General features: G+C 51.8%; 1 protein-coding gene across 1 annotated transcript in view; it reads right to left on the bottom strand.

The window, feature by feature from the left end:
• Positions 1–17,969: 17,969 nt before the first annotated feature.
• gars1 (glycyl-tRNA synthetase 1) overlaps positions 17,970–22,786 on the bottom strand; it is a 39,569-nt gene continuing 34,752 nt past the window's right edge. The window contains exons 9-16 of the mRNA XM_055882227.1: positions 20,975–21,137; positions 20,734–20,898; positions 19,258–19,511; positions 19,082–19,167; positions 18,844–18,953; positions 18,596–18,689; positions 18,254–18,444; positions 17,970–18,144 (exon numbers count right to left, since the gene is read on the bottom strand). Of these exons, the coding sequence (XP_055738202.1) occupies positions 18,019–18,144; positions 18,254–18,444; positions 18,596–18,689; positions 18,844–18,953; positions 19,082–19,167; positions 19,258–19,511; positions 20,734–20,898; positions 20,975–21,137 (1,189 nt within the window). The 3' untranslated portion in view covers positions 17,970–18,018. The remainder of the gene's footprint in view (positions 18,145–18,253; positions 18,445–18,595; positions 18,690–18,843; positions 18,954–19,081; positions 19,168–19,257; positions 19,512–20,733; positions 20,899–20,974; positions 21,138–22,786) is intronic.

The following is a 22,786-nucleotide window of genomic DNA, read 5'->3' as shown; positions in this document are numbered from 1 at the left end:
TAAAGTAGTGACGCTAGGGGCCTGGTCTAAAGTAGTGATGCTAGGGGCCTGGTCTAAAGTAGTGATGCTAGGGGCCTGGTCTAAAGTAGTGATGCTAGGGGCCTGGTCTAAAGTAGTGATGCTAGGGGCCTGGTCTAAAGTAGTGATGCTAGGGGCCTGGTCTAAAGTAGTGATGCTAGGGGCCTGGTCTAAAGTAGTGATGCTAGGGGCCTGGTCTAAAGTAGTGATGCTAGGGGCCTGGTCTAAAGTAGTGATGCTAGGGGCCTGGTCTAAAGTAGTGATGCTAGGGGCCTGGTCTAAAGTAGTGATGCTAGGGGCCTGGTCTAAAGTAGTGATGCTAGGGGCCTGGTCTAAAGTAGTGATGCTAGGGGCCTGGTCTAAAGTAGTGATGCTAGGGGCCTGGTCTAAAGCAGTGATGCTAGGGGCCTGGTCTACAGTAGTGATGTTAGGGGCCTGGTCTAAAGTAGTGATGCTAGGGGCCTGGTCTAAAGTAGTGATGCTAGGGGCCTGGTCTAAAGTAATGCAGGCTAGGGGCCTGGTCTAAAGTAGTGATGCTAGGGGCCTGGTCTAAAGTAGTGATACTAGGGGCCTGGTCTAAAGTAATGCAGGCTAGGGGCCTGGTCTAAAGTAGTGATGCTAGGGGCCTGGTCTAAAGTAGTGATGCTAGGGGCCTGGTCTAAAGTAGTGATGCTAGGGGCCTGGTCTAAAGTAGTGATGCTAGGGGCCTGGTCTAAAGTAGTTACGCTAGGGGCCTGGTCTAAAGTAATGCAGGCTAGGGGCCTGGTCTAAAGTAATGATGCTAGGGGCCTGGTCTAAAGTAATGCAGGCTAGGGGCCTGGTCTAAAGTAGTGATGCTAGGGGCCTGGTCTAAAGTAGTGATGCTAGGGGCCTGGTCTAAAGTAATGCAGGCTAGGGGCCTGGTCTAAAGTAGTGATGCTAGGGGCCTGGTCTAAAGTAATGCAGGCTAGGGGCCTGGTCTAAAGTAGTGACGCTAGGGGCCTGGTCTAAAGTAGTGATGCTAGGGGCCTGGTCTAAAGTAATGCAGGCTAGGGGCCTGGTCTAAATTAGTGACGCTAGGGGCCTGGTCTAAAGTAGTGATGCTAGGGGCCTGGTCTAAAGTAGTGATACTAGGGGCCTGGTCTAAAGTAATGCAGGCTAGGGGCCTGGTCTAAAGTAGTGATGCTAGGGGCCTGGTCTAAAGTAGTGATGCTAGGGGCCTGGTCTAAAGTAGTGATGCTAGGGGCCTGGTCTAAAGTAGTGATGCTAGGGGCCTGGTCTAAAGTAGTGACGCTAGGGGCCTGGTCTAAAGTAATGCAGGCTAGGGGCCTGGTCTAAAGTAGTGATGCTAGGGGCCTGGTCTAAAGTAGTGATGCTAGGGGCCTGGTCTAAAGTAGTGATGCTAGGGGCCTGGTCTAAAGTAGTGATGCTAGGGGCCTGGTCTAAAGTAGTGATGCTAGGGGCCTGGTCTAAAGTAGTGATGCTAGGGGCCTGGTCTAAAGTAGTGACGCTAGGGGCCTGGTCTAAAGTAATGCAGGCTAGGGGCCTGGTCTAAAGTAGTGATGCTAGGGGCCTGGTCTAAAGTAGTGACGCTAGGGGCCTGGTCTAAAGTAGTGACGCTAGGGGCCTGGTCTAAAGTAGTGATGCTAGGGGCCTGGTCTAAAGTAGTGATGCTAGGGGCCTGGTCTAAAGTAGTGATGCTATGGGCCTGGTCTAAAGTAGTGATGCTAGGGGCCTGGTCTAAAGTAGTGATGCTAGGGGCCTGGTCTAAAGTAGTGATGCTAGGGGCCTGGTCTAAAGTAGTGATGCTAGGGGCCTGGTCTAAAGTAGTGATGCTAGGGGCCTGGTCTAAAGTAGTGATGCTAGGGGCCTGGTCTAAAGTAGTGACGCTAGGGGCCTGGTCTAAAGTAGTGACGCTAGGGGCCTGGTCTAAAGTAGTGACGCTAGGGGCCTGGTCTAAAGTAGTGATGCTAGGGGCCTGGTCTAAAGTAGTGATGCTAGGGGCCTGGTCTAAAGTAGTGATGCTAGGGGCCTGGTCTAAAGTAGTGATGCTAGGGGCCTGGTCTAAAGTAGTGCAGGCTAGGGGCCTGGTCTAAAGTAATGCAGGCTAGGGGCCTGGTCTAAAGTAATGATGCTAGGGGCCTGGTCTAAAGTAATGCAGGCTAGGGGCCTGGTCTAAAGTAGTGAAGCTAGGGGCCTGGTCTAAAGTAATGCAGGCTAGGGGCCTGGTCTAAAGTAGTGATGCTAGGGGCCTGGTCTAAAGTAGTGATGCTAGGGGCCTGGTCTAAAGTAGTGCAGGCTAGGGGCCTGGTCTAAAGTAATGCAGGCTAGGGGCCTGGTCTAAAGTAATGATGCTAGGGGCCTGGTCTAAAGTAATGCAGGCTAGGGGCCTGGTCTAAAGTAGTGATGCTAGGGGCCTGGTCTAAAGTAGTGACGCTAGGGGCCTGGTCTAAAGTAATGCAGGCTAGGGGCCTGGTCTAAAGTAGTGATGCTAGGGGCCTGGTCTAAAGTAGTGCAGGCTAGGGGCCTGGTCTAAAGTAATGCAGGCTAGGGGCCTGGTCTAAAGTAATGATGCTAGGGGCCTGGTCTAAAGTAATGCAGGCTAGGGGCCTGGTCTAAAGTAGTGACGCTAGGGGCCTGGTCTAAAGTAATGCAGGCTAGGGGCCTGGTCTAAAGTAGTGATGCTAGGGGCCTGGTCTAAAGTAGTGATGCTAGGGGCCTGGTCTAAAGTAGTGCAGGCTAGGGGCCTGGTCTAAAGTAATGCAGGCTAGGGGCCTGGTCTAAAGTAATGATGCTAGGGGCCTGGTCTAAAGTAATGCAGGCTAGGGGCCTGGTCTAAAGTAGTGATGCTAGGGGCCTGGTCTAAAGTAGTGACGCTAGGGGCCTGGTCTAAAGTAATGCAGGCTAGGGGCCTGGTCTAAAGTAGTGATGCTAGGGGCCTGGTCTAAAGTAGTGATGCTAGGGGCCTGGTCTAAAGTAGTGATGCTAGGGGCCTGGTCTAAAGTAATGATGCTAGGGGCCTGGTCTAAAGTAATGATGCTAGGGGCCTGGTCTAAAGTAATACAGGCTAGGGGCCTGGTCTAAAGTAGTGACGCTAGGGGCCTGGTCTAAAGTAATGCAGGCTAGGGGCCTGGTCTAAAGTAGTGATGCTAGGGGCCTGGTCTAAAGTAGTGATACTAGGGGCCTGGTCTAAAGTAGTGCAGGCTAGGGGCCTGGTCTAAAGTAATGCAGGCTAGGGGCCTGGTCTAAAGTAATGATGCTAGGGGCCTGGTCTAAAGTAATGCAGGCTAGGGGCCTGGTCTAAAGTAGTGACGCTAGGGGCCTGGTCTAAAGTAATGCAGGCTAGGGGCCTGGTCTAAAGTAGTGATGCTAGGGGCCTGGTCTAAAGTAGTGATGCTAGGGGCCTGGTCTAAAGTAGTGATGCTAGGGGCCTGGTCTAAAGTAGTGACGCTAGGGGCCTGGTCTAAAGTAATGCAGGCTAGGGGCCTGGTCTAAAGTAGTGATGCTAGGGGCCTGGTCTAAAGTAGTGATGCTAGGGGCCTGGTCTAAAGTAATGCAGGCTAGGGGCCTGGTCTAAAGTAGTGATGCTAGGGGCCTGGTCTAAAGTAGTGATGCTAGGGGCCTGGTCTAAAGTAATGCACGCTAGGGGCCTGGTCTAAAGTAGTGACGCTAGGGGTCTGGTCTAAAGTAGTGATGCTAGGGGCCTGGTCTAAAGTAATGCAGGCTAGGGGTCTGGTCTAAAGTAGTGATGCTAGGGGTCTGGTCTAAAGTAGTGATGCTAGGGGTCTGGTCTAAAGTAATGCAGGCTGGGGTCTGGTCTAAAGTAATGCAGGCTAGGGGTCTGGTCTAAAGTAATGCAGGCTAGGGGTCTGGTCTAAAGTAATGCAGGCTAGGGGTCTGGTCTAAAGTAATGCAGGCTAGGGGTCTGGTCTAAAGTAGTGACGCTAGGGGCCTGGTCTAAAGTAATGCAGGCTAGGGGCCTGGTCTAAAGTAATGCAGGCTAGGGGCCTGGTCTAAAGTAATGCAGGCTAGGGGCCTGGTCTAAAGTAATGCAGGCTAGGGGCCTGGTCTAAAGTAATGCAGGCTAGGGGCCTGGTCTAAAGTAATGCAGGCTAGGGGCCTGGTCTAAAGTAGTGATGCTAGGGGCCTGGTCTAAAGTAATGCAGGCTAGGGGCCTGGTCTAAAATAATGCAGGCTATAGGCCTGGTCTAAAGTAGTGATGCTAGGGGCCTGGTCTAAAGTAGTGACGCTAGGGGCCTGGTCTAAAGTAATGCAGGCTAGGGGCCTGGTCTAAAGTAGTGATGCTAGGGGCCTGGTCTAAAGTAGTGATGCTAGGGGCCTGGTCTAAAGTAATGCAGGCTAGGGGCCTGGTCTAAAGTAGTGATGCTAGGGGCCTGGTCTAAAGTAGTGATGCTAGGGGCCTGGTCTAAAGTAGTGATGCTAGGGGCCTGGTCTAAAGTAATGCACGCTAGGGGCCTGGTCTAAAGTAGTGACGCTAGGGGCCTGGTCTAAAGTAGTGACGCTAGGGGTCTGGTCTAAAGTAGTGACGCTAGGGGCCTGGTCTAAAGTAGTGATGCTAGGGGCCTGGTCTAAAGTAGTGACGCTAGGGGCCTGGACTAAAGTAGTGACGCTAGGGGCCTGGTCTAAGGTAGTGATGACAGGGGCCTGGTCTAAAGTAATGCAGGCTAGGGGCCTGGCCTAAAGTAGTGACGCTAGGGGCCTGGTCTAAAGTAGTGACGCTAGGGGCCTGGTCTAAAGTAGTGACGCTAGGGGCCTGGTCTAAAGTAGTGACGCTAGGGGCCTGGTCTAAAGTAGTGACGCTAGGGGCCTGGTCTAAAGTAGTGACGCTAGGGGCCTGGTCTAAAGTAGTGACGCTAGGGGCCTGGTCTAAAGTAGTGACGCTAGGGGCCTGGTCTAAAGTAGTGATGCTAGGGGCCTGGTCTAAAGTAATGCAGGCTAGGGGCCTGGTCTAAAGTAATGCAGGCTAGGGGCCTGGTCTAAAGTAGTGACGCTAGGGGCCTGGTCTAAAGTAGTGACGCTAGGGGCCTGGTCTAAAGTAGTGACGCTAGGGGCCTGGTCTAAAGTAGTGACGCTAGGGGTCTGGTCTAAAGTAGTGACGCTAGGGGCATGTTCTAAAGTAATGCAGGCTAGGGGCCTGGTCTAAAGTAATGCAGGCTAGGGGCCTGGTCTAAAGTAATGCAGGCTAGGGGCCTGGTCTAAAGTAATGCAGGCTAGGGGCCTGGTCTAAAGTAATGCAGGCTAGGGGCCTGGTCTAAAGTAATGCAGGCTAGGGGCCTGGTCTAAAGTAATGCAGGCTAGGGGCCTGGTCTAAAGTAATGCAGGCTAGGGGCCTGGTCTAAAGTAATGCAGGCTAGGGGCCTGGTCTAAAGTAGTGATGCTAGGGGCCTGGTCTAAAGTAATGCAGGCTAGGGGCCTGGTCTAAAGTAGTGATGCTAGGGGCCTGGTCTAAAGTAATGCAGGCTAGGGGCCTGGTCTAAAGTAGTGACGCTAGGGGCCTGGTCTAAAGTAGTGACGCTAGGGGCCTGGTCTAAAGTAATGCAGGCTAGGGGCCTGGTCTAAAGTAGTGATGCTAGGGGCCTGGTCTAAAGTAGTGATGCTAGGGGCCTGGTCTAAAGTAGTGATGCTAGGGGCCTGGTCTAAAGTAGTGATGCTAGGGGCCTGGTCTAAAGTAGTGATGCTAGGGGCCTGGTCTAAAGTAGTGAGTCTAGGGGCCTGGTCTAAAGTAGTGATGCTAGGGGCCTGGTCTAAAGTAATGCAGGCTAGGGGCCTGGTCTAAAGTAGTGATGCTAGGGGCCTGGTCTAAAGTAGTGATGCTAGGGGCCTGGTCTAAAATAGTGATGCTAGGGGCCTGGTCTAAAGTAGTGATGCTAGGGGCCTGGTCTAAAGTAGTGATGCTAGGGGCCTTGTCTAAAGTAGTGATGCTAGGGGCCTGGTCTAAAGTAGTGATGCTAGGGGCCTGGTCTAAAGTAATGCAGGCTAAGGGCCTGGTCTAAAGTAGTGATGCTAGGGGCCTGGTCTAAAGTAGTGATGCTAGGGGCCTGGTCTAAAGTAATGCAGGCTAGGGGCCTGGTCTAAAGTAATGCAGGCTAGGGGCCTGGTCTAAAGTAATGCAGGCTAGGGGCCTGGTCTAAAGTAATGCAGGCTAGGGGCCTGGTCTAAAGTAATGCAGGCTAGGGGCCTGGTCTAAAGTAGTGATGCTAGGGGCCTGGTCTAATGTAATGCAGGCTAGGGGCCTGGTCTAAAGTAGTGATGCTAGGGGCCTGGTCTAATGTAATGCAGGCTAGGGGCCTGGTCTAAAGTAGTGATGCTAGGGGCCTGGTCTAAAGTAGTGATGCTAGGGGCCTGGTCTAAAGTAGTGATGCTAGGGGCCTGGTCTAAAGTAGTGATGCTAGGGGCATGGTCTAAAGTAATGCAGGCTAGGGGCATGGTCTAAAGTAATGCAGGCTAGGGGCATGGTCTAAAGTAGTGATGCTAGGGGTCTGGTCTAAAGTAGTGATGCTAGGGGTCTGGTCTAAAGTAGTGATGCTAGGGGTCTGGTCTAAAGTAGTGATGCTAGGGGTCTGGTCTAAAGTAGTGATGCTAGGGGCCTGGTCTAAAGTAATGCAGGCTAGGGGCCTGGTCTAAAGTAATGCAGGCTAGGGGCCTGGTCTAAAGTAATGCAGGCTAGGGGCCTGGTCTAAAGTAGTGATGCTAGGGGCCTGGTCTAAAGTAATGCAGGCTAGGGGCCTGGTCTAAAGTAGTGATGCTAGGGGCCTGGTCTAAAGTAGTGACGCTAGGGGCCTGGTCTAAAGTAATGCAGGCAAGGGGCCTGGTCTAAAGTAGTGACGCTAGGGGCCTGGTCTAAAGTAATGCAGGCTAGGGGCCTGGTCTAAAGTAATGCAGGCTAGGGGCCTGGTCTAAAGTAGTGACGCTAGGGGCCTGGTCTAAAGTAGTGATGCTAGGGACCTGGTTTAAAGTAGTGATGCTAGGGGCCTGGTCTAAAGTAGTGATGCTAGGGGCCTGGTCTAAAGTAATGATGCTAGGGGCCTGGTCTAAAGTAATGCAGGCTAGGGGCCTGGTCTACAGTAGTGATGCAGGCTAGGGGCCTGGTCTAAAGTAGTGATGCTAGGGGCCTGGTTTAAAGTAGTGACGCTAGGGGCCTGGTCTAAAGTAATGATGCTAGGGGCCTGGTCTAAAGTAGTGATGTTAGGGGCCTGGTCTAAAGTAGTGATGCTAGGGGCCTGGTCTAAAGTAATGCAGGCTAGGGGCCTGGTCTAAAGCAGTGATGCTAGGGGCCTGGTCTAAAGTAATGCAGGCTAGGGGCCTGGTCTAAAGTAGTGACGCTAGGGGCCTGGTCTAAAGTAGTGACGCTAGGGGCCTGGTTTAAAGTAGTGACGCTAGGGGCCTGGTCTAAAGTAGTGATGCTAGGGGCCTGGTCTAAAGTAATGATGCTAGGGGCCTGGTCTAAAGTAGTGATGCTAGGGGCCTGGTCTAAAGTAGTGATGCTAGGGGCCTGGTCTAAAGTAGTGATGCTAGGGGCCTGGTCTAAAGTAGTGATGCTAGGTGCCTGGTCTAAAGTAGTGATGCTAGGGGCCTGGTCTAAAGTAGTGATGCTAGGGGCCTGGTCTAAAGTAGTGATGCTAGGGGCCTGGTCTAAAGTAATGCAGGCTAGGGGCCTGGTCTACAGTAGTGATGCAGGCTAGGGGCCTGGTCTAAAGTAGTGATGCTAGGGGCCTGGTTTAAAGTAGTGACGCTAGGGGCCTGGTCTAAAGTAATGATGCTAGGGGCCTGGTCTAAAGTAGTGATGCTAGGGGCCTGGTCTAAAGTAGTGATGCTAGGGGCCTGGTCTAAAGTAGTGATGCTAGGGGCCTGGTTTAAAGTAGTGACGCTAGGGGCCTGGTCTAAAGTAATGACGCTAGGGGCCTGGTCTAAAGTAGTGACGCTAGGGGCCTGGTCTAAAGTAGTGATGCAGGCTAGGGGCCTGGTCTAAAGTAGTGATGCAGGCTAGGGGCCTGGTCTAAAGTAGTGACGCTAGGGGCCTGGTCTAAAGTAGTAATGCAGGCTAGGGGCCTGGTCTAAAGTAATGCAGGCTAGGGGCCTGGTCTAAAGTAGTGATGCTAGGGGCCTGGTCTAAAGTAATGCAGGCTAGGGGCCTGGTCTAAAGTAGTGATGCTAGGGGCCTGGTCTAAAGTAGTGACGCTAGGGGCCTGGTCTAAAGTAGTGACGCTAGGGGCCTGGTCTAAAGTAATGATGCTAGGGGCCTGGTCTAAAGTAGTGATGCTAGGGGCCTGGTCTAAAGTAGTGATGCTAGGGGCCTGGTCTAAAGTAATGCAGGCTAGGGGCCTGGTCTAAAGCAGTGATGCTAGGGGCCTGGTCTAAAGTAATGCAGGCTAGGGGCCTGGTCTAAAGTAGTGACGCTAGGGGCCTGGTGTAAAGTAGTGACGCTAGGGGCCTGGTTTAAAGTAGTGATGCTAGGGGCCTGGTCTAAAGTAGTGATGCTAGGGGCCTGGTCTAAAGTAATGATGCTAGGGGCCTGGTCTAAAGTAGTGATGCTAGGGGCCTGGTCTAAAGTAGTGATGCTAGGGGCCTGGTCTAAAGTAGTGATGCTAGGGGCCTGGTCTAAAGTAGTGATGCTAGGGGCCTGGTCTAAAGTAGTGATGCTAGGGGCCTGGTCTAAAGTAGTGACGCTAGGGGCCTGGTCTAAAGTAGTGACGCTAGGGGCCTGGTCTAAAGTAGTGACGCTAGGGGCCTGGTCTAAAGTAGTGACGCTAGGGGCCTGGTTTAAAGTAGTGACGCTAGGGGCCTGGTCTAAAGTAATGACGCTAGGGGCCTGGTCTAAAGTAATGACGCTAGGGGCCTGGTCTAAAGTAGTGATGCAGGCTAGGGGCCTGGTCTAAAGTAGTGATGCAGGCTAGGGGCCTGGTCTAAAGTAGTGACGCTAGGGGCCTGGTCTAAAGTAGTAATGCAGGCTAGGGGCCTGGTCTAAAGTAATGCAGGCTAGGGGCCTGGTCTAAAGTAGTGATGCTAGGGGCCTGGTCTAAAGTAATGCAGGCTAGGGGCCTGGTCTAAAGTAGTGATGCTAGGGGCCTGGTCTAAAGTAGTGACGCTAGGGGCCTGGTCTAAAGTAATGCAGGCAAGGGGCCTGGTCTAAAGTAGTGACGCTAGGGGCCTGGTCTAAAGTAATGCAGGCTAGGGGCCTGGTCTAAAGTAATGCAGGCTAGGGGCCTGGTCTAAAGTAATGCAGGCTAGGGGCCTGGTCTAAAGTAATGCAGGCTAGGGGCCTGGTCTAAAGTAATGCAGGCTAGGGGCCTGGTCTAAAGTAATGCAGGCTAGGGGCCTGGTCTAAAGTAGTGATGCTAGGGGCCTGGTCTAAAGTAATGCATGCTAGGGGCCTGGTCTAAAGTAGTGATGCTAGGGGCCTGGTCTAAAGTAATGCAGGCTAGGGGCCTGGTCTAAAGTAGTGACGCTAGGGGCCTGGTCTAAAGTAGTGACGCTAGGGGCCTGGTCTAAAGTAATGCAGGCTAGGGGCCTGGTCTAAAGTAGTGATGCTAGGGGCCTGGTCTAAAGTAGTGATGCTAGGGGCCTGGTCTAAAGTAGTGATGCTAGGGGCCTGGTCTAAAGTAGTGATGCTAGGGGCCTGGTCTAAAGTAGTGATGCTAGGGGCCTGGTCTAAAGTAGTGATGCTAGGGGCCTGGTCTAAAGTAGTGATGCTAGGGGCCTGGTCTAAAGTAATGCAGGCTAGGGGCCTGGTCTAAAGTAGTGATGCTAGGGGCCTGGTCTAAAGCAGTGATGCTAGGGGCCTGGTCTAAAGTAATGCAGGCTAGGGGCCTGGTCTAAAGTAGTGACGCTAGGGGCCTGGTCTAAAGTAGTGACGCTAGGGGCCTGGTTTAAAGTAGTGATGCTAGGAGCCTGGTCTAAAGTAGTGATGCTAGGGGCCTGGTCTAAAGTAATGATGCTAGGGGCCTGGTCTAAAGTAATGATGCTAGGGGCCTGGTCTAAAGTAATGCAGGCTAGGGGCCTGGTCTACAGTAGTGATGCAGGCTAGGGGCCTGGTCTAAAGTAGTGATGCTAGGGGCCTGGTTTAAAGTAGTGACGCTAGGGGCCTGGTCTAAAGTAATGATGCTAGGGGCCTGGTCTAAAGTAGTGATGCTAGGGGCCTGGTCTAAAGTAGTGATGCTAGGGGCCTGGTCTAAAGTAGTGATGCTAGGGGCCTAGTTTAAAGTAGTGACGCTAGGGGCCTGGTCTAAAGTAATGACGCTAGGGGCCTGGTCTAAAGTAGTGACGCTAGGGGCCTGGTCTAAAGTAGTGATGCAGGCTAGGGGCCTGGTCTAAAGTAGTGATGCAGGCTAGGGGCCTGGTCTAAAGTAGTGACGCTAGGGGCCTGGTCTAAAGTAGTAATGCAGGCTAGGGGCCTGGTCTAAAGTAGTGATGCAGGCTAGGGGCCTGGTCTAAAGTAGTGATGCTAGGGGCCTGGTCTAAAGTAGTGATGCTAGGGGCCTGGTCTAAAGTAGTGACGCTAGGGGCCTGGTCTAAAGTAGTGACGCTAGGGGCCTGGTCTAAAGTAGTGACGCTAGGGGCCTGGTCTAAAGTAATGCAGGCTAGGGGCCTGGTCTAAAGTAATGCAGGCTAGGGGCCTGGTCTAAAGTAGTGATGCTAGGGGCCTGGTCTAAAGTAGTGATGCTAGGGGCCTGGTCTAAAGTAATGCAGGCTAGGGGCCTGGTCTAAAGTAGTGATGCTAGGGGCCTGGTCTAAAGTAGTGATGCTAGGGGCCTGGTCTAAAGTAATGCAGGCTAGGGGCCTGGTCTAAAGTAATGCAGGCTAGAGGCCTGGTCTAAAGTAGTGACGCTAGGGGCCTGGTCTAAAGTAGTGACGCTAGGGGCCTGGTCTAAAGTAGTGACGCTAGGGGCCTGGTCTAAAGTAGTGACGCTAGGGGCCTGGTCTAAAGTAGTGACGCTAGGGGCCTGGTCTAAAGTAGTGACGCTAGGGGCCTGGTCTAAAGTAGTGACGCTAGGGGCCTGGTCTAAAGTAGTGAGGCTAGGGGCCTGGTCTAAAGTAGTGAGGCTAGGGGCCTGGTCTAAAGTAGTGAGGCTAGGGGCCTGGTCTAAAGTAGTGAGGCTAGGGGCCTGGTCTAAAGTAGTGAGGCTAGGGGCCTGGTCTAAAGTAGTGACGCTAGGGGCCTGGTCTAAAGTAGTGACGCTAGGGGCCTGGTCTAAAGTAGTGACGCTAGGGGCCTGGTCTAAAGTAGTGAGGCTAGGGGCCTGGTCTAAAGTAGTGAGGCTAGGGGCCTGGTCTAAAGTAGTGAGGCTAGGGGCCTGGTCTAAAGTAGTGAGGCTAGGGGCCTGGTCTAAAGTAGTGAGGCTAGGGGCCTGGTCTAAAGTAATGCAGGCTAGGGGCCTGGTCTAAAGTAGTGATGCTAGGGGTCTGGTCTAAAGTAGTGATGCTAGGGGTCTGGTCTAAAGTAGTGATGCTAGGGGTCTGGTCTAAAGTAGTGATGCTAGGGGTCTGGTCTAAAGTAGTGATGCTAGGGGCCTGGTCTAAAGTAGTGATGCTAGGGGCCTGGTCTAAAGTAGTGATGCTAGGGGCCTGGTCTAAAGTAGTGATGCTAGGGGCCTGGTCTAAAGTAGTGATGCTAGGGGCCTGGTCTAAAGTAGTGACGCTAGGGGCCTGGTTTAAAGTAGTGATGCTAGGGGCCTGGTCTAAAGTAGTGATGCTAGGGGCCTGGTCTAAAGTAATGATGCTAGGGGCCTGGTCTAAAGTAGTGATGCTAGGGGCCTGGTCTAAAGTAATGATGCTAGGGGCCTGGTCTAAAGTAATGCAGGCTAGGGGCCTGGTCTACAGTAGTGATGCAGGCTAGGGGCCTGGTCTAAAGTAGTGATGCTAGGGGCCTGGTTTAAAGTAGTGACGCTAGGGGCCTGGTCTAAAGTAATGATGCTAGGGGCCTGGTCTAAAGTAGTGATGCTAGGGGCCTGGTCTAAAGTAGTGATGCTAGGGGCCTGGTCTAAAGTAGTGATGCTAGGGGCCTGTTCTAAAGTAGTGATGCTAGGGGCCTGGTCTAAAGTAATGATGCTAGGGGCCTGGTCTAAAGTAGTGATGCTAGGGGCCTGGTCTAAAGTAATGATGCTAGGGGCCTGGTCTAAAGTAATGCAGGCTAGGGGCCTGGTCTACAGTAGTGATGCAGGCTAGGGGCCTGGTCTAAAGTAGTGATGCTAGGGGCCTGGTTTAAAGTAGTGACGCTAGGGGCCTGGTCTAAAGTAATGATGCTAGGGGCCTGGTCTAAAGTAGTGATGCTAGGGGCCTGGTCTAAAGTAGTGATGCTAGGGGCCTGGTCTAAAGTAGTGATGCTAGGGGCCTGGTTTAAAGTAGTGACGCTAGGGGCCTGGTCTAAAGTAATGACGCTAGGGGCCTGGTCTAAAGTAGTGACGCTAGGGGCCTGGTCTAAAGTAGTGATGCAGGCTAGGGGCCTGGTCTAAAGTAGTGATGCAGGCTAGGGGCCTGGTCTAAAGTAGTGACGCTAGGGGCCTGGTCTAAAGTAGTAATGCAGGCTAGGGGCCTGGTCTAAAGTAATGCAGGCTAGGGGCCTGGTCTAAAGTAGTGATGCTAGGGGCCTGGTCTAAAGTAATGCAGGCTAGGGGCCTGGTCTAAAGTAGTGATGCTAGGGGCCTGGTCTAAAGTAGTGACGCTAGGGGCCTGGTCTAAAGTAATGCAGGCAAGGGGCCTGGTCTAAAGTAGTGACGCTAGGGGCCTGGTCTAAAGTAATGCAGGCTAGGGGCCTGGTCTAAAGTAATGCAGGCTAGGGGCCTGGTCTAAAGTAATGCAGGCTAGGGGCCTGGTCTAAAGTAGTGACGCTAGGGGCCTGGTCTAAAGTAGTGATGCTAGGGGCCTGGTTTAAAGTAGTGATGCTAGGGGCCTGGTCTAAAGTAGTGATGCTAGGGGCCTGGTCTAAAGTAATGATGCTAGGGGCCTGGTCTAAAGTAATGCAGGCTAGGGGCCTGGTCTACAGTAGTGATGCAGGCTAGGGGCCTGGTCTAAAGTAGTGATGCTAGGGGCCTGGTTTAAAGTAGTGACGCTAGGGGCCTGGTCTAAAGTAATGATGCTAGGGGCCTGGTCTAAAGTAGTGATGCTAGGGGCCTGGTCTAAAGTAGTGATGCTAGGGGCCTGGTCTAAAGTAATGCAGGCTAGGGGCCTGGTCTAAAGCAGTGATGCTAGGGGCCTGGTCTAAAGTAATGCAGGCTAGGGGCCTGGTCTAAAGTAGTGACGCTAGGGGCCTGGTCTAAAGTAGTGACGCTAGGGGCCTGGTTTAAAGTAGTGATGCTAGGGGCCTGGTCTAAAGTAGTGATGCTAGGGGCCTGGTCTAAAGTAATGATGCTAGGGGCCTGGTCTAAAGTAGTGATGCTAGGGGCCTGGTCTAAAGTAGTGATGCTAGGGGCCTGGTCTAAAGTAGTGATGCTAGGGGCCTGGTCTAAAGTAGTGATGCTAGGGGCCTGGTCTAAAGTAGTGATGCTAGGGGCCTGGTCTAAAGTAGTGATGCTAGGGGCCTGGTCTAAAGTAGTGACGCTAGGGGCCTGGTTTAAAGTAGTGACGCTAGGGGCCTGGTCTAAAGTAATGACGCTAGGGGCCTGGTCTAAAGTAGTGACGCTAGGGGCCTGGTCTAAAGTAGTGATGCAGGCTAGGGGCCTGGTCTAAAGTAGTGACGCTAGGGGCCTGGTCTAAAGTAGTAATGCAGGCTAGGGGCCTGGTCTAAAGTAATGCAGGCTAGGGGCCTGGTCTAAAGTAGTGATGCTAGGGGCCTGGTCTAAAGTAATGCAGGCTAGGGGCCTGGTCTAAAGTAGTGATGCTAGGGGCCTGGTCTAAAGTAGTGACGCTAGGGGCCTGGTCTAAAGTAATGCAGGCAAGGGGCCTGGTCTAAAGTAGTGACGCTAGGGGCCTGGTCTAAAGTAATGCAGGCTAGGGGCCTGGTCTAAAGTAATGCAGGCTAGGGGCCTGGTCTAAAGTAATGCAGGCTAGGGGCCTGGTCTAAAGTAATGCAGGCTAGGGGCCTGGTCTAAAGTAATGCAGGCTAGGGGCCTGGTCTAAAGTAGTGATGCTAGGGGCCTGGTCTAAAGTAATGCAGGCTAGGGGCCTGGTCTAAAGTAGTGATGCTAGGGGCCTGGTCTAAAGTAATGCAGGCTAGGGGCCTGGTCTAAAGTAGTGACGCTAGGGGCCTGGTCTAAAGTAGTGACGCTAGGGGCCTGGTCTAAAGTAATGCAGGCTAGGGGCCTGGTCTAAAGTAGTGATGCTAGGGGCCTGGTCTAAAGTAGTGATGCTAGGGGCCTGGTCTAAAGTAGTGATGCTAGGGGCCTGGTCTAAAGTAGTGATGCTAGGGGCCTGGTCTAAAGTAGTGATGCTAGGGGCCTGGTCTAAAGTAGTGATGCTAGGGGCCTGGTCTAAAGTAGTGATGCTAGGGGCCTGGTCTAAAGTAATGCAGGCTAGGGGCCTGGTCTAAAGTAATGATGCTAGGGGCCTGGTCTAAAGCAGTGATGCTAGGGGCCTGGTCTAAAGTAATGCAGGCTAGGGGCCTGGTCTAAAGTAGTGACGCTAGGGGCCTGGTCTAAAGTAGTGATGCTAGGGGCCTGGTTTAAAGTAGTGATGCTAGGGGCCTGGTCTAAAGTAGTGATGCTAGGGGCCTGGTCTAAAGTAATGCAGGCTAGGGGCCTGGTCTACAGTAGTGATGCAGGCTAGGGGCCTGGTCTAAAGTAGTGATGCTAGGGGCCTGGTTTAAAGTAGTGAAGCTAGGGGCCTGGTCTAAAGTAATGATGCTAGGGGCCTGGTCTAAAGTAGTGATGCTAGGGGCCTGGTCTAAAGTAGTGATGCTAGGGGCCTGGTCTAAAGTAGTGATGCTAGGGGCCTGGTTTAAAGTAGTGACGCTAGGGGCCTGGTCTAAAGTAATGACGCTAGGGGCCTGGTCTAAAGTAGTGATGCAGGCTAGGGGCCTGGTCTAAAGTAGTGACGCTAGGGGCCTGGTCTAAAGTAGTGACGCTAGGGGCCTGGTCTAAAGTAGTAATGCAGGCTAGGGGCCTGGTCTAAAGTAGTGATGCAGGCTAGGGGCCTGGTCTAAAGTAGTGATGCTAGGGGCCTGGTCTAAAGTAGTGATGCTAGGGGCCTGGTCTAAAGTAGTGATGCTAGGGGCCTGGTCTAAAGTAGTGATGCTAGGGGCCTGGTCTAAAGTAGTGACGCTAGGGGCCTGGTCTAAAGTAGTGACGCTAGGGGCCTGGTCTAAAGTAATGCAGGCTAGGGGCCTGGTCTAAAGTAATGCAGGCTAGGGGCCTGGTCTAAAGTAGTGATGCTAGGGGCCTGGTCTAAAGTAGTGATGCTAGGGGCCTGGTCTAAAGTAATGCAGGCTAGGGGCCTGGTCTAAAGTAGTGATGCTAGGGGCCTGGTCTAAAGTAGTGATGCTAGGGGCCTGGTCTAAAGTAATGCAGGCTAGGGGCCTGGTCTAAAGTAATGCAGGCTAGAGGCCTGGTCTAAAGTAGTGACGCTAGGGGCCTGGTCTAAAGTAGTGACGCTAGGGGCCTGGTCTAAAGTAGTGACGCTAGGGGCCTGGTCTAAAGTAGTGACGCTAGGGGCCTGGTCTAAAGTAGTGACGCTAGGGGCCTGGTCTAAAGTAGTGACGCTAGGGGCCTGGTCTAAAGTAGTGACGCTAGGGGCCTGGTCTAAAGTAGTGACGCTAGGGGCCTGGTCTAAAGTAGTGACGCTAGGGGCCTGGTCTAAAGTAGTGAGGCTAGGGGCCTGGTCTAAAGTAGTGAGGCTAGGGGCCTGGTCTAAAGTAGTGAGGCTAGGGGCCTGGTCTAAAGTAATGCAGGCTAGGGGCCTGGTCTAAAGTAGTGATGCTAGGGGTCTGGTCTAAAGTAGTGATGCTAGGGGTCTGGTCTAAAGTAGTGATGCTAGGGGTCTGGTCTAAAGTAGTGATGCTAGGGGCCTGGTCTAAAGTAGTGATGCTAGGGGCCTGGTCTAAAGTAGTGATGCTAGGGGCCTGGTCTAAAGTAGTGATGCTAGGGGCCTGGTCTAAAGTAGTGATGCTAGGGGCCTTGTCTAAAGTAGTGATGCTAGGGGCCTGGTCTAAAGTAGTGACGCTAGGGGCCTGGTCTAAAGTAGTGATGCTAGGGGCCTGGTCTAAAGTAATGCAGGCTAGGGGCCTGGTCTAAAGTAGTGACGCTAGGGGCCTGGTGTAAAGTAGTGACGCTAGGGGCCTGGTCTAAAGTAGTGACGCTAGGGGCCTGGTCTAAAGTAATGCAGGCTAGGGGCCTGGTCTAAAGTAATGCAGGCTAGGGGCCTGGTCTAAAGTAGTGAGGCTAGGGGCCTGGTCTAAAGTAGTGATGCTAGGGGCCTGGTCTAAAGTAGTGATGCTAGGGGCCTGGTCTAAAGTAGTGACGCTAGGGGCCTGGTCTAAAGTAGTGATGCTAGGGGCCTGGTCTAAAGTAATGATGCTAGGGGCCTGGTCTAAAGTAGTGATGCTAGGGGCCTGGTCTAAAGTAGTGATGCTAGGGGCCTGGTCTAAAGTAGTGATGCTAGGGGCCTGGTCTAAAGTAGTGATGCTAGGGGCCTGGTCTAAAGTAGTGATGCTAGGGGCCTGGTCTAAAGTAGTGATGCTAGGGGCCTGGTCTAAAGTAGTGATGCTAGGGGCCTGGTCTAAAGTAGTGATGCTAGGGGCCTGGTCTAAAGTAGTGATGCTAGGGGCCTGGTCTAAAGTAGTGATGCTAGGGGCCTGGTCTAAAGTAGTGACGCTAGGGGCCTGGTCTAAAGTAGTGATGCTAGGGGCCTGGTCTAAAGTAATGCAGGCTAGGGGCCTGGTCTAAAGTAGTGACGCTAGGGGCCTGGTCTAAAGTAGTGATGCTAGGGGCCTGGTCTAAAGTAATGCAGGCTAGGGGCCTGGTCTAAAGTAGTGACGCTAGGGGCCTGGTCTAAAGTAGTGATGCTAGGGGCCTGGTCTAAAGTAATGCAGGCTAGGGGCCTGGTCTAAAGTAATGCAGGCTAGGGGCCTGGTCTAAAGTAGTGAGGCTAGGGGCCTGGTCTAAAGTAGTGATGCTAGGGGCCTGGTCTAAAGTAGTGATGCTAGGGGCCTGGTCTAAAGTAGTGACGCTAGGGGCCTGGTCTAAAGTAGTGATGCTAGGGGCCTGGTCTAAAGTAATGCAGGCTAGGGGCCTGGTCTAAAGTAATGCAGGCTAGGGGCCTGGTCTAAAGTAGTGAGGCTAGGGGCCTGGTCTAAAGTAGTGATGCTAGGGGCCTGGTCTAAAGTAGTGATGCTATGGGCCTGGTCTAAAGTAGTGATGCTAGGGGCCTGGTCTAAAGTAATGCAGGCTAGGGGCCTGGTCTAATGTAGGGCAGCATAAATGTTATTTTCCAGTCATTGACACAGACACAGGCTGGTTCCAGTAAGAGCAGGCTCACTTTATTGAACCAGAGATGTTTTCCATTTATTCAGTCCTGAAACTGGAAGCCTCTCTTCCCACACAAGACTACCTGAACACATTTCCCTTTTTATACCAGGCTGAGATCCCTTCCCCCCTCACGCTCTCTCCCTCCTCCCTTCTCCACCCCATCCCCCTCTTTCTCTCCACCCCATCCCCCTCTTTCTCTCCACCCCATCCCCCTCTTTCTCTCCACCCCATCCCCCTCTTTCTCTCCACCCCATCCCCCTCTTTCTCTCCACCCCATCCCCCTCTTTCTCTCCACCCCATCCCCCTCTTTCCCCCCCGCCTCTCTCTCCAACTCTGAGCAGATTCCAGTACACAGGTGAATATTTACCAGAACATGGACAAATTATTACTCTGTCACCCTATTTATAATTGTTCGGTACAATGATTATATTAGATTTATTTTGAAGTTTAATTTCAGTGGTTGCAGGTGTGTGTTAGGACACGGTGAGGACTGACTGCTTCCCTAATTACAGTTGCAGTAAAATCGTCCCTATGGATGCAGAAATGTAAAAATGTCTGTGGGCGTTTCATAGGAGTGACTTGACAGACATACGGAGTAAGATTAAGTTCATTCCTCGGCCGTGTCCTTCTTGCTGGTCTCCTGTCCCTCAAAGACAGGGTACTTGCTTTCCACCTCGGCCCACGTCATGACACCGTTTGCCAGATCACGGATGATTCCTGGCAACTCACTAACCTGGAGAGGTAACGGAAAACAGTCAAGCCAGTTCATTAACTTTCCCTTTCCGTTAATCACTTGTAGTACAGAGCGGTACGTTGACATGTATGAAGCAAAGACGGCGTACCTCGGCCCTGATCTGCCTCATGGAGTCGCGGTCCCTCAGAGTGGCGGTGTGGGGCGTCTTGTTCACCGTGTCAAAGTCGATGGTGATGCCGAACGCCACTCCGATCTCGTCTGTCCTGGCGTAGCGCCTCCCAATGGATCCTGACGAGTCGTCCACCTTGTGGGACACGCCCTGTTTGGTCATCGCTTCGGCTGCAGGGAGGGAGGGAGGGGAAAGGGTGGGGGGGGGGAGACCGTACATGTTAGTTAAATAACGTATGTAGAATCTGACACTGAACTGTTCAACGTTTGTTCTGAGATAGTCTTGTTTTAAACAGAAACGGAGCGTGGAAGGAGGACTTACAGAGTTCCTTAACAAAAGGCACAAATTCCTGGTTTTGGCTCAAAGGAAGGACGGAGCATTTATACGGAGCTACAGTGGCAGGGAAGCTGAAGAACTGGAGACGGAGACAAAACCATTATTACACTGGAAAAAAACCATTAAAGAACTGGAGACAGAGACAAAACCATTATTACACTGGAAAAAACACCATTGAAGAACTAAGTTCTAACAGCCCAGTCAGTGGTTGTAACATCTGATGCCTCCCTTACCGTTCTCTGTTCGTCTCCCTCTCGGACTTGGAATGTGTGCTCGAAGATGGAGTACATGACTCTACCGATGCCAAAGGAGGGTTCGATGACATTAGGGACCACCTCCTCCACTGTAGTGAAGCAAAAACACATTCGGGAATCAGTTACACAAAGTACAGTCTTCCTGCATGTCTTCCATCCAGTAGAAAGAGGACGTCATTCAACAACCTCCTCTAGAAGATGTCTAGGTTGTCCTCACCATGCAGGGTCTTCTGAAAGCGCTTCACACTGACCATGTCCTTGGTGAGTTTAAAAGTCTTTCCCTCCGTCTCTATGGTGAACTCCCTGGGGGGAAGGTGGCCATTAGGTTGAGCATTACGGAGGTTAAAGTATAACATCTATCGATTCTGTCACATATGGACCTTCACTACTCACCCGCTGCTGTTGAGTAGCATCTCCTGTTCAGTGATGAAACACTCGTCACAGACAGCTAGGTACTCCATCGCTAGTTTGGCGTCCTTCTTATAGGCTTTCCCGATGGCTCCCTTATTGGGCTCAAACTGGACGATATCTACTACTTTGGGTTCTTTAAGAGGCTTCTCGGCCACTAGAGGGACCTTGGTAGCCCGGGCGTGGCACAGCAGGTCGAAACAGGAGCGGTCGGCACAGCCCACTATCTCGATCCAGCCCTGCAGGAAGCAGGAGGAACACAGGGTTATTATGGGCTGAGCACTATCTCGATCCAGCCCTGCAGGAAGCAGGAGGAACACGGGTTTATTATGGGCTGAACACTATCTCGATCCAGCCCTGCAGGAAGCAGGAGGAACACAGGTTTATTATGGGCTGAACACTATCTCGATCCAGCCCTGCAGGAAGCAGGAGGAACACGGGTTTATTATGGGCTGAACACTATCTCGATCCAGCCCTGCAGGAAGCAGGAGGAACACGGGTTTATTATGGGCTGAACACTATCTCGATCCAGCCCTGCAGGAAGCAGGAGGAACACGGGTTTATTATGGGCTGAACACTATCTCGATCCAGCCCTGCAGGAAGCAGGAGGAACACGAGTTTATTATGGGCTGAACACTATCTCGATCCAGCCCTGCAGGAAGCAGGAGGAACACGGGGTAATTATGGGCTGAACACTATCTCGATCCAGCCTTTCAGGAAGCAGGAGGAACACGGGGTTATTATGGGCTGAACACTATCTCGATCCAGCCCTGCAGGAAGCAGGAGGAACACGGGGTAATTATGGGCTGAACACTATCTCGATCCAGCCCTGCAGGAAGCAGGAGGAACACGGGGTTATTATGGGCTGAGCACTATCTCGATCCAGCCCTGCAGGAAGCAGGAGGATCACAGGGTTTATTATGGGCTGAACACTATCTCGATCCAGCCCTGCAGGAAGCAGGAGGAACACAGGGTTTATTATGGGCTGAACACTATCTCGATCCAGCCCTGCAGGAAGCAGGAGGAACACAGGGTTTATTATGGGCTGAACACTATCTCGATCCAGCCCTGCAGGAAGCAGGAGGAACACAGGGTTTATTATGGGCTGAACACTATCTCGATCCAGCCCTGCAGGAAGCAGGAGGAACACGGGTTTATTATGGGCTGAACACTATCTCGATCCAGCCCTGCAGGAAGCAGGAGGAACACAGATAACTACTTCAAAGTGTAGACACGGCTAGCAGTGGAGGGTGGGACTTACGTAGGATGTTTTGGTCTCTGCGTCCCAGCAGTCAGTGGGGTAAGGTTAGAGGTTAGGGGTCATGGAGGATGATTTGGTCTCTGCGTCCCAGCAGTCAGTGGGGTAAGGTTAGAGGTTAGGGGTCATGGAGGATGTTTTGGTCTCTGCGTCCCAGCAGTCAGTGGGTTAAGGTTAGAGGTTAGGGGTCATGGAGGACTTACATAGGATGTTTTGGTCTCTGCGTCCCAGCAGTCACAGGCGTAGTGGGCCATCTCGTTGTCCATGTGCTGACGGAAGCGAAGCTTGTCTTTGGCCACACCCACTTTAGTGAGGTAGAGGTAGATTCTCCCGATGAAATATCCCAGGACGGAGTTATTGATCACCCCCTGAGAGAGACAAAGTTATCAATATGACTCTGGTATTGGTTACTTCCTTACTGAAGCTACTGCTATAGCATCCTACCTGCTCCACAGCATCGCCCAGCCTCATGACGTGAGCAGACTGGCCGCTGGTCTGGGCCTTGGAGGAGTACAGGATGATCTCCAGGTCAGCCACGTTGGGGAACTTGGGGTGGAACTTCTCAGTCGGGTCCACAAAGTGCTCAATCTCAGCCATGGTGAACTCTCTGGATGCACCAGGACAACCATTACTATCTCAACAGACCCTCTAACACCACAGACTGACTGACAGGTAGAAACTAACACCACAGACTGACAGGTAGAAACTAACACCACAGACTGACTGACAGGTAGAAACTAACACCACAGACTGACAGGTAGAAACTAACACCACAGACTGACAGGTAGAAACTAACACCACAGACTGACAGGTAGAGACTAACACCACAGACTGACAGGTAGAGACTAACACCACAGACTGACTGACAGGTAGAGACTAACACCACAGACTGACTGACAGGTAGAAACTAACACCACAGACTGACTGACAGGTAGAAACTAACACCACAGACTGACAGGTAGAAACTAACACCACAGACTGACAGGTAGAAACTAACACCACAGACTGACAGGTAGAAACTAACACCACAGACTGACAGGTAGAAACTAACACCACAGACTGACTGACAGGTAGAAACTAACACCACAGACTGACTGACAGGTAGAAACTAACACCACAGACTGACTGACAGGTAGAAACTAACACCACAGACTGACTGTCAGGTAGAAACTAACACCACAGACTGACTGTCAGGTAGAAACTAACACCACATACTGACTGTCAGGTAGAAACTAACACCACAGACTGACTGTCAGGTAGAAACTAACACCACAGACTGACTGTCAGGTAGAAACTAACACCACAGACTGACTGTCAGGTAGAAACTAACACCACAGACTGACTGTCAGGTAGAAACTAACACCACTGACTGTCAGGTAGAAACTAACACCACAGACTGACAGGTAGAAACTAACACCACAGACTGACAGGTAGAAACTAACACCACAGACTGACAGGTAGAAACTAACACCACAGACTGACAGGTAGAAACTAACACCACAGACTGACAGGTAGAAACTAACACCACAGACTGACTGACAGGTAGAAACTAACACCACAGACTGACTGACAGGTATAAACTAACACCACAGACTGACAGGTAGAAACTAACACCACAGACTGACAGGTAGAAACTAACACCACAGACTGACAGGTAGAAACTAACACCACAGACTGACTGACAGGTATAAACTAACACCACAGACTGACAGGTAGAAACTAACACCACAGACTGACCGACAGGTAGAAACTAACACCACAGACTGACTGTCAGGTAGAAACTAACACCACAGACTGACTGTCAGGTAGAAACTAACACCACAGACTGACTGTCAGGTAGAAACTAACACCACAGACTGACAGGTAGAAACTAACACCACAGACTGACTGACAGGTAGAAACTAACACCACAGACTGACAGGTAGAAACTAACACCACAGACTGACAGGTAGAAACTAACACCACAGACTGACAGGTAGAGACTAACACCACAGACTGACTGACAGGTAGAAACTAACACCACAGACTGACAGGTAGAAACTAACACCACAGACTGACAGGTAGAAACTAACACCACAGACTGACAGGTAGAAACTAACACCACAGACTGACAGGTAGAAACTAACACCACAGACTGACAGGTAGAAACTAACACCACAGACTGACAGGTAGAAACTAACACCACAGACTGACAGGTAGAGACTAACACCACAGACTGACAGGTAGAAACTAACACCACTGACTGACAGGTAGAAA

Source organism: Salvelinus fontinalis, chromosome 25 (genome assembly GCF_029448725.1).
Source record: "Salvelinus fontinalis isolate EN_2023a chromosome 25, ASM2944872v1, whole genome shotgun sequence".
In the NCBI taxonomy this organism is placed as follows: domain Eukaryota; kingdom Metazoa; phylum Chordata; class Actinopteri; order Salmoniformes; family Salmonidae; genus Salvelinus; species Salvelinus fontinalis.
The sequence above is the reverse complement of the archived record's forward strand: the minus strand, read 5'-3'. Positions and strand labels throughout refer to the sequence as shown.